The sequence below is a fragment of the Lacerta agilis genome, chromosome 4 (genome assembly GCF_009819535.1).
Source record: "Lacerta agilis isolate rLacAgi1 chromosome 4, rLacAgi1.pri, whole genome shotgun sequence".
Classification (NCBI taxonomy): Eukaryota; Metazoa; Chordata; class Lepidosauria; order Squamata; family Lacertidae; genus Lacerta; species Lacerta agilis.
The window spans coordinates 15,713,149-15,729,961 of record NC_046315.1 but is presented as its reverse complement, the minus strand read 5'-3'; the positions used below and the strand labels follow the sequence as shown (position 1 = coordinate 15,729,961).

At 44.1% G+C, this 16,813-nt stretch overlaps 1 protein-coding gene across 1 annotated transcript in view; it reads right to left on the bottom strand.

Annotated features, from left to right (window-relative positions):
• Positions 1-328: 328 nt before the first annotated feature.
• Positions 329-16,813, bottom strand: part of HEPHL1 (hephaestin like 1) — a 37,904-nt gene continuing 21,419 nt past the window's right edge. Inside the window, 12 exon segments of the mRNA XM_033146132.1 lie at positions 329-894; positions 2,042-2,095; positions 2,660-2,846; positions 4,011-4,150; positions 5,455-5,677; positions 6,171-6,277; positions 6,827-6,961; positions 8,762-8,901; positions 9,852-10,065; positions 11,527-11,739; positions 13,509-13,659; positions 16,057-16,268. Of these exon segments, the coding sequence (XP_033002023.1) occupies positions 692-894; positions 2,042-2,095; positions 2,660-2,846; positions 4,011-4,150; positions 5,455-5,677; positions 6,171-6,277; positions 6,827-6,961; positions 8,762-8,901; positions 9,852-10,065; positions 11,527-11,739; positions 13,509-13,659; positions 16,057-16,268 (1,979 nt within the window). The 3' untranslated portion in view covers positions 329-691.

Here is a 16,813-nt window from a genome sequence, read left to right as displayed (position 1 = left end):
TAGTAGCTGCTGTAGTTTCGCTCTGTGTAACACAGGGGTCACTCAGCAAACTTTTTCAGCAGGGGGCCAGTCCACTGTCCCTCAGACCTTGTGGGGGGCCAGACTATATTTTTTTGTTTGGGGGGGGGGAATTAATGAATTCCTATGCCCCACAAATAACCCAGAGATGCATTTTAAATAAAAGCACACATTCTACTCATGTAAAAACACGCTGATTCTCGGACCGCCCGCAGGCCGGATTTAGAAGGCGATTGGGCTGCATCCAGCCCCCAGGCCTTAGTTATATATGGATGGTTGCTATTTCGAGGTGGGATTCAGCCACAAACTGGCAAATTAGGGTTGTGCGATTAAAATGGACTTGGCGTTCCTGAACAACAAACATTCTCCCCCATACCCACCCAAATTGGACTTTTTGCAGTTAGGAAAGAGGTGGAGAAACACACTGTAAAATGTGGGATAACACTTGCTTCCATGCAAGTGTGCACAACCTCCCTGAAAACCAGGGACATGGGAGGGTTAGCTAACACGGGCTAACCTCCCTGCGAACTTTGTGGGAACACATAGGGATGAACGATAAATAAACTGGTCGTCTGGAAGCAGCCACATATGTCGGCGTTTCCTCTCACCTCAAGAGGCCGCAGCAACATTCCTGACAAAAGCAATGAAGGCTATGAAGCCATGTGCAGTCAGGTCAGAAGGACTCCATTGGAAGATCGCATTTGTGACCTATGGCTCTATAACGGGCCTTTTTCTTCTGGCAAGCGACAATGAGAATAAGGATCAGGAGAGCTGCCAACAGAACAAGCCCAGTGATAAAAAGAGCTTTGAGCACCGAGCTGGCTTCTCCTGGGCTCAGAGTTTTCCCCAAGAATTCTATTCCTGCTCTGCCTTTAGCTGCTGAAAGAGAAAGGTATTTGTGAGAAATGTATTCCTTCCCCTGGGAGGGAAACATCAACTAAATATTTTTTTAAAACCCCACTGTGGGCTGATTTACACCAGGCAGCCCTCCAGATGTTTTGGGACTACAGCTCCCATCATCCCTAGCTAACAGGACCAGTGGTCAGGGATGATGGGAGTTGTAGTCTCAAAACATCTGGAGGGCCGAGTTTGGGGGTGCCTGATTTACACATTTTGCTTTTAGTTGTACATCTTCCCCTTTTAGTTGGGGAAGGGTTGTATCTCAGGGGGTAGATCTTGCATGCAGAAGGTCCCATGTTCAAATATCAGCAGGTAGGTCCTTCCTGAAACCCTGAAATGCTGCTGCCAGTCTGGGCCCATCCATACTTTTGTTTGTCTTGTGATTTCAAGTCATGGGTCCAATAAGGTTTTGTTGTTGTTGTTGTTGTTGCTCCTTTGGTTTCCCTGGGAAAACCCACTGTTTACTGCTTGGACCCATGACTTGAAATTACGGCACAAATAAAAGCATGAATGGGCAACCTTAGTGTAGACCAGGGTTTCTCAAACTTGAATCTCCAGCTGTTGTTGAACTATGATTCCCCTCACCCCTAGCTACCAGAACCAGTGGCCAGGGATGATGGGAGTTGTAGTCCAAAAAAACAGTTGGAGACCCAAGTTTGGGAAACCCTGGTGTAGACAGTACTGAGCTACATAGAGCAATGGTTGGACCTGGGGATGGCCCACACTTCCACTCGTCCTGTGCCTAGAGAGCATGGGTCTGAGAAGTTTTGCCTTTGACCCACTGCTTTCCCACGGAAAACCCACTCTTTAGCGCTAAATCGGAACAAACGGCAATCTGCGAAAATCCCGGTTGCCTTATTCCAATCCAGCGCTCAACCACATGCTTTCCCATGGGAAAGCAGTGGAGCAAACCAAAATGTGGATGAGCTCTCAGTATAAGGCAGGGTCCTGTGCTCCCATCCTAAATGTGTAAATGAATATGGAAAGCATGAACAAGAAGTGCTTCTAAACATGAGCCTCATACACACAAGCTCATTATGGAACCCAGTCTGGCCTCTTGAATGTCCTTTTTGCGGCAAACCTGGGTTTACTCCATGAAATGTGAAGCGGTCCAAAGTCATACCTTTTCCAGTCTTCTTGCCACTGACTGTAACTGTATCATATTTCGTGGTTGTGACTCCACGTCCCGCACCATCTGAGCGAAGGAAATAAAAGCAATGTTGGAGTCCTCAATTAACCACAGTTTTTTCCTTTATCCAAACCAGGAGCCTGTGATTACTGACGGGAATTGGTAAGAGGATATGTTAATTAGGTTTAATCCTCTAGAGACCCACATGTGTGGATCAGCAACAATGGGAACAGCTGGTTGGCCACTGTGAGATGAGGATGCTGGACTAGGTGGGCTTGCCAATGAGGCTTTTCTCATGTTCTCATGTTCTGTGACTACAGTCATACCTCGAGTTGCGTACGCTCCGTGTTGCGTACGTTTGACTTACAGACCTAAGCGACCCGGAAGTCCTCCCCGGAGCGTGTGCAATGCGCGCGGGTGTGCAGAAGCGTTCTGCGCACTTCGCGCATGCGCAGAAGCGCAAAAGCGTGCGAACATCTGGGTTTTTTCATTTGGGGGGGGGCCATTCATGTTAAGCACGCCCGTATTACGTAGCACGATCCAGAACGGATCACGTGCATAACACGGGGTACCACTGTACTTGTGTGCATAGGCTACCCATACCCTTGTTACAAAGCAACCTTTACCAAGCGTCGTTACCTGATTCAACAATAGTGTAAGTTGTCTCCATCCCAGCATGGATGTGATCATGAACGTGGCAGTGCAAAAGCCACGTCCCGGGATTGAACGCTACAAGTTCAACAGTCTGAAACGTCCCAGGGAAGAGGTCATACACATCTCCTCTGTGATCGTGATCCTTCTGTGTCAAAGACAGGAGAGCACTGAGTAAAAATTCAAAGCTTATCCCTAGGTGGTAAAAGTAGCTCACCCTCTGCTTTTATGAGCTTTTGGGATTTCCTGCTGTAGAAATTCCAAATTCCAAATTACTACAAACATTCTGGTCTGAAAGGTGACTGTGCTGAGCAGAGGGCATTCTTATGCAGCTCTTTGGGCAGTGTGGCTCAAATGGGATATTCTGGCCACCCAGTTCACCATGCAGAAACAGTCATATGGGGATCCTCTGTGATTATTGCAAACAATTTTTTTTTGGTACGTGACTATAAAATCCCTTATTTCAGTGGGGGAAGAGAATCACATGCTTAACACTCTTTCTCTCCCCACCTCCCCTTCTTAAAAAAAAAAAGGACATTAAAGTGCTTTGCTTGGCAGATTCATACCCTCTGTTTTGTTTGCTTTTTGAAACTCTGAGAAGATAAAAAAAAAAATTAAGAAGCTCCTTTCCCCCCTCATTTTAGAATGGGCAAATATGTCCATTTTTGTTTATCTTATTTTTTCCAATCTTAAATCTCCACATCAGTCTGCAATTTATTTATTTTTAAAGTTCTCATGAAAATTCAGCTGCATTTTAGCATATTTTTGACTGCAGTTTTGCCACAGCACAAAGTAAATGGTTGGAGATATGAATTCTCATCTATGTGGAAGATATACACCCACAGCCATACATATATATGCATGTACAACGTCTAATCCACCAAAGGGATTTACTTATAGAAACACCCTCCACTTATGTATCACTCTTCAGGCATTAATGGGATATAATCCAAGTGCTTATGGAAAAGTAGCTAATTGTAGCAGCATGACCAAAATGCTTTGCATCTTTTTACTAATTGTGACCTATTAATTTCCTGCTGGTATAGAATGTGCATGCACACGTGGTTTGTTTGCAATAACATCCCCTCTCTGAGAGCTAATGTTTTCTATTTAAGTTACAGGTAGGTAGCCGTGTTGGTCTGCCATAGTCAAAACAAAACAAAATAAAAAATTCCTTCCAGTAGCACCTTAGAGACCAACTAAGCTTGTTCTTGGTATGAGCTTTCATGTGCATGTACACTTCTTCAGATATCTATTTTTCTATTTAAGTTATTCGTCACAATGCAAATGGTACTATTTTGCTTATTCCAACCTTGAACAGAAAGCTCTCTCCGTGGAAATGGACAGTATGAAGGTCAATTTCATTTCCCATTCCAATCAGGTACCAGTTGGTGTTTTCCCCTTTGTTCATCGTTAGCCCATGGAGATTGTCATAGATCTTTCCATTGATTGCTGAAGGGAGAGATTTGCAAAGTTTGCAGAGGCATGCAGGTTTATCAGTGTGCTCCACTGCAAATTAAAATCAGATGTATACCATATTTTTCTGTGTATAAGACGATGCTTTTTGCTATAAAAAAGAGGCAAAAATTGGGTGTCGTCTTATACATGGATAGTGAATGCAGAGAGGGGACGTGCGATTAATGGCAGCGGCGACTGGGTGGGTAATTGGTGGCTGGAGCGAGGCCTGCTGGTGATTAGCTGTGGCTGCGGCAATTGGGCAGGCAATTGGCAGCTGTGGCGAGGCAGACAGGTGATTGGCGGCTGTGGCAAGTGTGTGGGTGGGCTGTTGGTGGTGGCGAGCGGGCAGACAATTGGTGGCTGCGGTGAGGGGTGCGATCGGCAGTGGCTGTGGCAAGCGATCGGCAGTGGCGGCCAGGCGGGTGAGCGATGGGCGGAAGTGACCTCCCCCACCCCCCAAAAAGCTAAAAAAATTAATTTCTTAATTTTGGGTTTTTAAAAAATAGGGGTTGTCTTATACATGGAAAAATACGGTACTTTATTCAAAATTTCTGCTCTTGCTAGAATGATTGGATCGGATCCAGAGAATCCCTCGCTTTTGTGGATTTCCTCTGGTCTCCTCCCTCCTACTGAACCACATGCTTTGCCATTCCAGGGGATTTCCAAACCCTCCAGATCAGCTTTCGCTACAGCAGGAAGCAGGCAACAGGGAACTCCTGTTGAAGAAGTATTCCTTTAGATCAGGCATGTCCAACTTTCAAGAGACTGCAGTCTACTCCCACTATAAAAAAACCTGGCAGTTATCTACCCATTGGATTGACCAAAGTTGCTGAGCTTTTCTTAGGGAGCAACAGATGTTGATCGATCAGTAGATCACGACCAACCTGTTGGACACCCCTGCTTTAGATTAAAGCTTTTTATTTCCAAGCATTTCTTTGTATTAAGGTTTTCATTTCTAAGCCCTGCAAGTAAAACCCCCTCTATTATTTACCTATTCACCAGCTGGTCCTTGTCTGAATGTTTTTCCAACTTGAAAAGCTTGTCACACTCAGAAAGCAAGTACATCCGGATGTGCTCTCTTCTTGACACAATGCTTTCTTAAGTGCTGGGAGCATTTGTGTTGCCTATCCCCCAGCTCCGTCAGTCCTAACAGAACTGTAACACAGAAGCACTTTGAATGTCTGCATTTACAGGTATTCCCGCTTAGTGAATGTTGCATTGTGCGACTGTTCAATAGCAAACCTGAATGTTTCACGAAGTAACATTTTAAAATAACAACCCTATGCTCAACAATGTACCATGCATATTGTTCCCTTCCACAAAGTCATCGGTGTGGTTGAACGCCTTCGGATCCTCATGTAGATATTTCTCAATGTTTTCATTCAAATACCAGGACCTGTTCTCATCAAAGACCAGGAACAGAAGGGCAAATTCTCGGTCAATGTCTGTTCTTAAACCCTTTTCATTTAAGACTCCCTTTCTGCAAATTATAAGTGGCCCGATCAAGCCACTGTACATATCCTGGAATTAAAGAGAAATAGAAAACAGTGAATAACATTGTGTTGAAAACACTGTATTGTGTTTTTAATATTCGATTAGGAGCCACCCAGGGGTATAAACAATAAATTATTATTATTGTTGTTGTTATCATCATCATCATCATCATCATCACCATCATCATCAATTTATAGATGCATGCAATTATTTTGTTCAAAAACCAACTTTTTAAATGAAAGGCCCCTAAAGCAACTGTGATAACAAAGAGCCATGCCAGAATGACAACTATAATAATGTAGCAAAGTGTTAGAACAGCGGTCCATGGGGAGATTGGGGGAGATCAGGATCCAGGCTGAATCCTGTTCCCCATCCCTGATTTACATTTGGCTTTGTACACATGGAGTTCGATAATATAGTATTCATTTAACATTTTAGGCAAATAATCCCCCCCTCCCAAAGGTTCTCTCATAAAAGATGCACAGGGTGGAGTGTGGGGCCACACCTTCGCTACATTTACCTTTACAAAATGCACTGTTGAGTAGTAAACCCAAGTGATGCAGTTGGGATCAGATACTCCAGGTCCTGACCTTTCTGGGACGTTCCATCGGTACGTGTTTATTTCTCCTGTCCACATACATGTATGTTTATAAAAAGGAATAAATAACAGTTTGTCAAAATCCAGAAACCTGATCAAACGCAGAACTTTGGAACCAAAACATTAAAGACAGTAGCTTGCTTACGGTTCTCAAGCTGGTATGGTACAAAAGGTACCCCCTACCGAAATTAAGGACTTTCAGTCCCTAATGATTTTTTTTTTAAAAAAAATTAAATATTTATTTCCAACCTTCCTGCTACATATAATGGACTCTTAAGGCAGCTTACGAACAGTTCAGACTCAGAATAAAATTAAACAATACTAAAACACCATACCAGCAATGTTGGGCAATGCAAGCGATCCCCGGCCAAAATCTGTTGATTGTACTAATTATACAACCATCTTAACTTGATATTTTTTTTAAAAAAAAATGTGGCCAAACCTATAGGTTTGCCAACATCAAGACATCTCTGTATTTCCCTACTGCAATTAATTCTAGTTTAGTGTGCACTGAAATACCAAATGGAACACATTGTTAATAGAGCCTAAAGACTTGGAAACATGCAGGGTAATTTCACCTGGCATTGTGGTGCGTGCTTTATTCCCAGCCGCTGCTGCTTCCACGCCATGTGCCGATACCGAAAATGGACGACTAGCTTTGTTCTTGAACACAATTAGTATTGAGTCGCCAACTTCTGCATGGATCAAGGGCCCTAAGGTTGTTGTTGGTTTTTTTTTGAAAAAGCCAAAAAGTAACGGAGAGGCATGCAAAGTTAAAATATAAGAAATGAAAACACAAAAAGCCCCACAAAATGCTAAGCACCATAATCTTCCATATCAGGGTTTCCCAAACTTGGGCCCACAGCTGTTTTTGGACTGGTCCTGCTAGCTGTGGATAATGGGAGTTGTAGTCCAAGCACAGCTGGAGACCCAAGTTTGGGAAATCCTGTTCCATGTTATTGTTGGGAGTTCACCGCTCAGTGGAAATGTATTTGTTTTCTCTCTCCAGCTTTCGATGACTACAGTTAGACGATTTTTGAATCTGTCTTGCTTTATAGCACTGATTTTGCGGTTTTATTATTAATGTTATCAACACTGATATTGTTGCTGATTCTTATTTTACTCTTTTCTTATTTTCATTCTGCTATTTGTAATTATATGGTTTGTTTATGTTTTATGTAAATAATCTGAGGTCACTTGTGATGAAAAGCAGTTTATAAGAACATTAAAACATCTTCTCATTCTAACGCTCGGCAAGATTGGAAATGGATAATAACCAGGTCTGTTACTTGATTGGAGAGAGAAAAAGATTAATTGAGTAGCAATGCAACCGTAGGCATGCCAACTTGGAAGTAAATCCAACTGTGTTCAGTGCCATTTAGTTTTCAACCAAGAATGTGCTAGGAGGTTGTTTTCTCTCAAAATGCCCTAGCAGCCATTAAAGGAACTTGTGGCCCTCCAGATGCTGTTGAACTTCCAGCTCCCCCAAGTCCCTGCCAGTATGGCCAAATGGAGAGAGGAAGGATGGTGGCCTGTCCTATTTTGCCACCTGAGGTAAAACAGGAAGGTGCTGTTCCCCCACCCACTGCCACTACAGCCTTGCTTACTGGAGCTGTGTGGTGGCAGCAGCTTCTGGTGAAAACTCGCATGAGTTCCACGAGGTCTCACAAGATCTCCCCGGAAGCCACAAAGATCTGCCTGGCGCCCCCCTCCCAGGTTGTCCAGTCCCAGGCGTTTAGGAGGGCAGAACTGCCTGGCCACCTCAGCGTCTCGCTGGCTTGGTTGCCCCTGAACTTGCGGTGCAGAGCCGCCTGCAGCAGAAGAACCCATCACGGCACTCCGACCGACGGGCGGGCTCTTCCTCAGACTCAACTCTCGGGCCCCGGACTCTCAGCCTGGCGCCCCTGAGAGCCCGGCACCCGGGTGCCTCACACCCCCAGCACCTATGGGTAAGACGGCCCTGCATGGGGGCACCGCCCCATGGGCTTCTGCCGCCTGAGACAGCTGCCACAGTCTGCCTCAAGGTTGGGCTGGTCCTGTAATCAACACCAGAAGGGCCACAAGTTTCCCCATCCCTGCTTTAAACAAAGGCTGCACAAAGCATCTTATTTACTCTGCATGCGTTGCTGAAGTGAAGTCACTCGACTTATTACTAATGAAATATTTTAAAATAAACCATTGAACTTTAAAAAACACAAAATCCTGCACACACATTTCTTCCAACCTTAACTCGGACCAATAATTGGTACAGTTCAGGGAAATTCTAATGATGTAGCTCCATCTCCTGGTGAGAAGCTTGATTAGCTTCTCTTCGACTGTGATTAAATAAAACTCTTGCAGAGTGGATGTTTTCAGATGGCAGCTTTGAAAGGGGGTAACTTTCATCCCATGCTGCGTCCTTGCCTTTTCCTCACAAGCTGAACCAAATACCAATGTTTAATATTTGCAAGGTGCTTTCAACTATAATGTAGTTATATGAATTAGATGAACCTCAGGAGCCCCAAATTTCTCACCTAGAATTTGTAGGTGTCGCTCCTTTGCGCCCCTCCTTTTGTGCTCCACGAAATCTCCACTTCTGTATTCTCTATAAACCGCCTTCTTGTACTTTGAGCCAATGAGGCCTTCACCTTGGCTCACAAAGACATGTCCGTAACTTGAAAACATTGCACAAAGCGAGAAAACAGTTTAAAAGTCCCCCAAAATATTTACCATTCTTAAGCAGAATAATAAAAAGTGAGGCAATGATAGAAAGATGGAGACACTTGAAGAGGCAAACTGTGTTCTGAATAGCTGGACAGTTAAATTCGTTGGCCTTGTTTACCCCAGGATGTGAGAGGGCCGAAACGGAAACAGCTGAAGCGATGCACAGTGCAATCCTATTCACATTTACCTCAGTTGGAAGTCCCACTGTGTTCAATAGGGTTTACTTCAAGATAAAGGTACCTTAGGGTTGCAATTCTGTGCAAAACCTACTTGGAATTAAGGTCCATTGAATAGCAGAGCACACTTCTAAGTAAATATACATAAACTCAGGCTGCAAGTGCCTAATTTCTAAAGACAGAAAGGCTCAAGTCTGCCAGGAAGCCATGACCTGTGACCGGGGAAACAAAGGGTGATGCTGTGAATTTTGGTTCTCTCGGGTTGTCTTTTTTCCACATTTTAATCCACCTCCACCTTTCAACAGCAGTTTGTTATTCTCTCTCTCTTTTTTTAAAAAAAGAAAAATAAATCCTTATGAATACTTGTAAGCATTTTTTGTGTGAGTTTCTTTTTATAAGTACCTTTTTATATGCAGTTTTGACCAATATACACATTTCTGCAAACAAATTCACCCCAGTGCAACACATTTCTGCACGCTATCTTCACTAACATATGCGTTTTCCGCAAATATAATGTGTATATATATATATATATATATATATATATATATATATATATATATATATATATATATATAAACATTGTTGAGTTGGAGAACTGTATCACAAAATTCAGAGGACTGTGAATCCCAAAGGACAGCTGGGCTTTGCTTCACAAATTAGATCCAGAAGTGAGAATTTGGTAGTTTATCCTATCAAAATCAAATCTGCCCCTTATTTGTACCTTTCCTCTTTGCTCGTTGCCTCCGCCCTCTGCTCTGCTCTGCTCTTATCGGGGGCATAGTCCCACTCCATTTCCTCGGCAGCAATATAATATGTTCTCATGGTTCCATAGTGCCTCCCACCGTGAGGCGTTTTGCCACAGGGCTTAACTTCATATAGCTCCTTCATCCCTCCTGTAAAGTGATCAAATGTCTTGCAAACCAACTGGAAAGTCCCTGAAAGGAAATTGTGACATTTATCACCATGCTGGCTGCTCGAGGAGATGATTGTTGGTGTTATTGCACTTCAAATCACTGTACCAAAAGCAGAAATACAGCACCCCTCTGCCTGCCGGCTACAATCTAAAGCGAAGAGACAATATATATTAGTGTGGGGAATGAAATAAAAGGGAAGGCTGTTCAGCTGGGGGGGGGGGGAGCCAAGGTGAACAGATGCGTCTTAAGGAAGTGCTTGAATGTAAAAACAGAGGGAGAGCATCAGCTGTCAGGAGGCATGCGATTGTAGAAAGCTAGAAAAGTAAAAGGGTGCAGTTGAGGAATAGAGAAGGCGAGCAAAGATTTGACAAGAAGATTTGGACCAGTGGAGTGAAGGATCTAGGGAGGAGTATATAGGGGAAGATTGGATTATTTCACATAGAATCACAGAATTGTAGAGTTGGACGGGACCCTGAGGGTCCTCTATCCCAACCCGACGCAATGCAGGAATATGCAAGCGGCTTATATGGGGATCAAACCTGTGACCATGACATTATTAGCACCACGCTCTGACAGACCGAGCTAATTGGTGGTACATTTACGTTTTAAATGTTTTACTCCCGTTGTGAATTGCCCATGGAATGTGACCAAAGGAAGGTATACAAATGCTTCACACACACACACACACACACACACACACACACACACACACACTTATGGATGGGGACACAGGTGGCACTGTGGTCTAAACCACTGAGCCTCTTGGGCTTGCGGATTGGAAGGTCAGCGGATCAAATCCGCAAAAATGGTGGTGAGCTCCCGTTGCTTTGTCCCAGCTCTTGTCAGCCTAGCAGTTTGAAAGCACACCAGCGTGAATAGATAAATAGGTAAACGGCATTTCCGTGCGCTCTGGCACTCATCACGGTTTTAGTCATGCTGGCCACATGACCTGGAAAGCTGTCAGTGGACAAATGCCGGCTCCCTCGGCCTGAAAAGCAAGATGAGCGCCGCAACCCCATGCTCGCCTTTGACTGGACTTAACAGTCCAGGGGTCCTTTACCTTTTTACCTTTTCCTATACGCATGGATTCAGACAGAAGAGGTTGCTGCAGATTTTGCAGCGGCCTCTTTCAGCTGTTTTGCCTTTGTATAACTTGATGGATGGAGAGGCACACATGAAGAAGGCATTCCCTTACAACATAGCACTGACAAAAATATTATTGCAATGTTCATTATAACATAGCAGTGTCTTGCATTGCATCAATGCTATGCCCATTGGCTCAAGCAGTTTATAAGTCAGTTGATACACTGATACTTCAGAGCAGAGGCTCAATGAGTGTATGGATGCTACAGCAACATTTGCAGTGTTCTAAACATTCATAACCCAGTGAGCATCCCAATGATTTGATTTATAAATGCACATGGTGACAGCTTTGTGCTCACATGGGGAAAGGATCCTCACGTCCCACTCCCAAAAACCTACCTACTTGGTCTGGCTGCATCAGGGCTGTTGCTGATGTGTGAGGGAACAAGGCAAGGGTATCCCTGGTTGTGCCACCCAAGTGAATGGTGTTCCCTTGGAAATGAACACCATGCATGTCTGTTTCTGTGCCTAGTCCAATCATATGCCAAGAAACCTTGTCATCCTTGCACATGGTGAGTCCGGGCAGGTTCCCAAACAGATAGCCGTTGACAGCTGAAGGAAGAAAAAACACTCAAGATCTCGGAATACTGTGCTTTTGCAAACCCACAACTGAATTTGCTCATATCCATCTGCTTGTAAACTCTTGCATCGCTGCTCCTCTGTTCTCACCTATTGGCAGATTTTAGGGCTCAACTACACATTATACACAAATGTGCAAGAAATGTGCCCTGCCTACCTGTCAAATTTGGCCCACCAGGGATAAGGGAGATTAAGATCTGTTCCAGTGGCCAGAAAGGCTTCCCATGCCTTAAGGAATAGTTGACCCGGCTAACAAGGGATGAACACTCACCTCTGCTAGAAATAATCATGTATTGGGAGGTTCTGTGAGGAGAGCAGTGATTGGGCTCTAGGTTTTCGTTGCCTCGTTGAGGGCTACTGGGTGGATTCAATCCACCTCCGGTTGACATCAAAGATAAAGCTGCCAATTTCAAGATGACACCACATCCTCTGGGCATAATAAGCATGAGTTACATGTGTATGTAACTCCGGGTGCATAATTAGGGTAATGCACGATCATTTATGTGCCATTTCGGTTCACAGGAACGCTCACAAACTCAATGTATAATGAACTCATTCAGTTTAGTTCATGTCCTGTGAACTTGGCACCTATCTGCCGGAGGCAAAGAAGCTGTCTAGAGAACTTCATGATTAATGCGTGCCTACTTTATTATTAACAGGACCAAGTCATCTCTGAACTTGTCCTCCAAATAATTCAGATAGGATACTAATAGGCAGCAGCGGCTTGAGTCTTCATCCAGACTGCGTTGTAGCATTCAACGCAACCCTACAATTAAGTTCGCAGAAGATAATGGTTCACATTTCTTCCTCGCCTGCCTGTCCTCACATGCAGGTCAGTCCTTTGCAGCCTCCTTGAAAAAAAACACCAAACTTTTGCAATGTTTCCCTAGAAGTGCCTTTTGCTGGTCCTAGGCAAGTAAGCCTGATTTAACACTTCTTTGACTGCAAGCCCGATTGGCTGTGCCTAAGTTCATATGCATTTCATAAAGACGCAACACGTCTGAAGAAAGTTGGCAGTCAGAAACGGCAGCTCATTCTGCAAATTTCAGCCACAGACACCTCCTAGCATTTTGTGGGAGGGGTTCAAGTGAATATTGGGGGAATTTATTAAAGTGCTCTGTCGCCTTCATGCAACAAATCCACTTGAAAAAAGAAACTGACTTCAGTTAGAAAAGTGATGGGGAAGTGCGTTGGAATGAACAAATAGTGTGGAATGAACAAATTATGAAAAGGCATGTAAACAAAAGCAAATCAAGCTGGATGCTCATTGTCGTATAATCTCCCACAAATAAATCATAATGAATGCTCAATAAAGGCCAGACATAGTCTAAGCACTGTGTAAGCTTTCTGCAAGCAAATCAGGACGGAAGCTCAATAAACAGGTTGTTTGAAGAAGAAGCAGCAGCAGAAGAAGAGTTTGGATTTGATATCCTGCTTTACCCAAAGGAGTCTCAAAGCGGCTAACATTCTCCTTTCCCTTCCTCCCCCACAACAAACACTCTGTGAGGTGAGTGGGGCTGAGAGACTTCAAAGAAGTGTGACTAGCCCAAGGTCACCCAGCAGCTGCACGTGGAGGAGCGGAGACGCGAACCCGGTTCACCAGATTACAAGTCTACCGCTCTTAACCACTACACCACACTGGCTCTTCTCCAGGACCTAATTCTGCCCTCATTCTGGTTTCACGATGGATACCTCTGCTACAAACCAATACCCAAAGGTGATTTTTTTTTTTTTAACCACACCGTGCATTCTGTTGGATTTCTGGAAATCCTCATCTTCCTTAATAACCTTGGAAGGATCACCAGTGAACGCATTGATGTTTGTGTCAAGATAGAAACTCAAGTTCTCATCGAATACTGTAAACAGTAGGTAGAATTCTTTGTCCATTCCTTTCTGCAGTCAAAAAACAAATATGCATTAGAAATATCCCCCCTTTTTTCTTTAAGCAGGAGATCAGAATCATTATGCTAGAATCTTTAATCAATGAAATAACATTCTAGTGCTAAAATTTTGAATTTTCTCTAGTATTAAATACACAGCTATAAAATACTCTACAGTAGCTTCAGAAATCTCTCCCACTCAACATTAAAGAAAGTTTGCGTGGCCCTCCCAGCCTGGAATGCACTCATGATTCTAAGATCTGGATCTTTTGGTTTACAACAAGAACAGCAACAACAACAATTTAATATTTATATGCTGCTCACCTGATTGAGTTTGCCCAGCCACTCTGGGCAGCTTCCAACAAATTATAACATCAAACACAGTAATACATCAACTATTAAAACTTCCCTACATAGGGCTGCTTTCAGATGTTTTCTAAAAGTCAGTTGTTTATTTCCTTGACATTTGGTGGGAGGGTGTTCCACAGGGCGGGTGCCACTGCCAAGCAGGCCCTCTGCCTGGTTCCTTGTAACCTCACTTCTCGAAATGAGGGAACCGCCAGAAGGCCCTCCAGGCTGAACGATGTGGGTGGAGATGCTCCTTCAGGGCCGCAGTCATTTAGGGTTTTAAAGGTCAGCACCAACACTCTGCCCTTAAAGAACAAGCTTTTCCCATCATGGATAACCTGTGCTATATATTATACAGAAAACGTACTGTGCTATTTAAAAACAAAATTAGAACGTGTCCCTGGACTAACTGCTGTTTCACAGGTTTAACCAGCTAGAAAATGGCGTTCTTAAAACAGCTCCTAATTGTGCATCCTGAATTAAAAGGATTAACCAAACTGAAGGAGAAAAATATCTTTGACAGGATTATAAAACTAGTATAAGAGGTTTTGGTTAGAAATAAACGTGTCTACAATGATTGGTAGCAACTTTTCAAGGTTTCAGGGAGGTGTCTTTCCCAGCCTTACTGAAGATCCTAGAGACTGAACCTGGGAGCTTTGTGCACACCTTACTGGTATATTCAACAAGTGTGAAATCTGTGTACACACAGTCATACATTTATTCACACGTAACATTCAACGAGTGTACTGTACAAGGTAGTGTACACAGGTCTGCTGCCACCAAACAGGTGTGTGCAGAGGAGGGCAACCAAGATGATCGAGGGTCTGGAAACCAAGCCTTATGAGGAACGGTTGAAGGAGCTGGGTATGTTTAGCCTGGAAAAGAGGAGACTGGGAATATATCTAATATCTAAAGGGCTTCCACATGGAAGATGGAGCAAACTTGCTTTCTCTTGCTGTGGAGAGTAGGACTCCAACCAATGGATTCAGGTTACAAGAAAGGAGATTCTGACTAAACTTCAGGAAGATGTTTCTGATAAGACAACTTAAGGGGTGATATGATAGCCATGTTCTAATATATAAAAGGATGTCATATAGAGGAGGGTGAAAGGTTGTTTTCTGCTGCTCCAGAGAAGCGGACACGGAGCAATGGATTCAAACTACAAGAAAGAAGATTCCACCTAAACATTAGGAAGAACTTCCTGACAGTGAGAGCTGTTCGGCAGTGGGATTTGCTGCCAAGGAGTGTGGTGGAGTCTCCTTCTTTGGAGGTTTTTAAGCGGAGGCTTGACAGCCATCTGTCAGGAATGCTTTGATGGTGTTTCCTGCTTGGCAGGGGGTTGGACTGGATGGCCCTTGTGGTCTCTTCCAACTCTATGATTCTATGATTCTAAGTTCGACAGTGGAAAGGACTCCCATGGAAGGTGATGGACTCTCTTTCATTGGGGGTTTTAAAGCAGAGGTTGGGTGGTCATCTGCCTTGCATGCTTTAGCAGAGATTCCTACATTGCAGGGGGTTGGACTAGATGACCCTCGGCACCCCTTCCAACTCTACAATTCTATGAGTTTATAATTGTTGAAGCTGTTCCCTTTTACTGGTAACAAGACAAGGCTACAGACCGCTTCCTAAAGCAGCTGTTACGGGTGGGGAACACATAGCCCTCCAGAAGTTGGTTGGCAAAACCTTCACTATCTCTGACCATTGGCTATGCTGCAGGGTAGGGATATCTGTGACCCCCTCCCAGGTGTTGTTGGACTCAACCTTCCTCCAGCCCCAGTCTACAGGGCCAATGGTCAGGGAGGATGTGAGTCAACAACATCTGGAGAACCACAGTTCTCCACTCCTACGACGATATCTCTTCTTCTTGTTGTGAGCTTCCAAGGGGCATTTGATTAATGACTCCTGGAGGCCCAAAACGGCACTAGAAAATGATTTTCTTATGTTGTAAGTAGACCCAATCAATATAACTTACTTCAGGTCTGGATTTGCTTAACATGCTACCCTTTGGGCTCAGCGTATGCTCTCAGCCATTCAAAATGCATGGAGTGATCAGAATTAGTACCTGTGTTCCATCTGGTTCCAAAGTATTCTTCCTGCAGATTATTAGAGGCCCCACAAGACCAGACTGGGTGTCCATGACAGGATCATTTGCTGAATAATACAGGTAGGTGAGGCACGGTGGATCATCGCCCGTTGGGCTGACACTTTCGGGAACTCTCCATTTGTATTTAAATGTCTCTCCGGGTTTAACATAAGCCCCCAGCTTCTGGTGCCCTAAAAATAAAAGGAGGTGAAAAAGCACCCTCCCAGACGAAACTTGTGGTAACACACACAGAATAATAAAAGAAGATCATTCAAGTAAATGGAAAGCAATGGGATTTAAATGCGTAACTGTAGTTGGATCAGACTAATTTTTCCATGTGACTCCCCTCCCCCCTTTTGGATGACAAGCCGTATCTTTCTCTTCCTCTATTTTGACTGCTAGATTGTTTAGGCTGTTCTTCATGCAGCTGTGTTACCTAAGAAATTTGTACACTGCTTTAGGCATGCTTTTTCATGAAAAAGCAGTGCAAAAATGTATAAATAAATATTGTTTCATGCCACTCTAACCTCCGAGCAGTGAGGGACTCTAGGGGTTCCTGCTCTCATCTGGTTTCCTTGGAATGAAGGTGGGTGGAGACCAGTGGCAGAGGAAGCCTCTTCGCCACCCGGGGCAGAAAAGCGGAGGCACCCCCCTGGGGGCGGGGCGTCACGGCACACGTCGGATGCACTGAGCATGCCCGGAATTTCCGGGCATGCGTAGTGCATCCGGGCCGGTG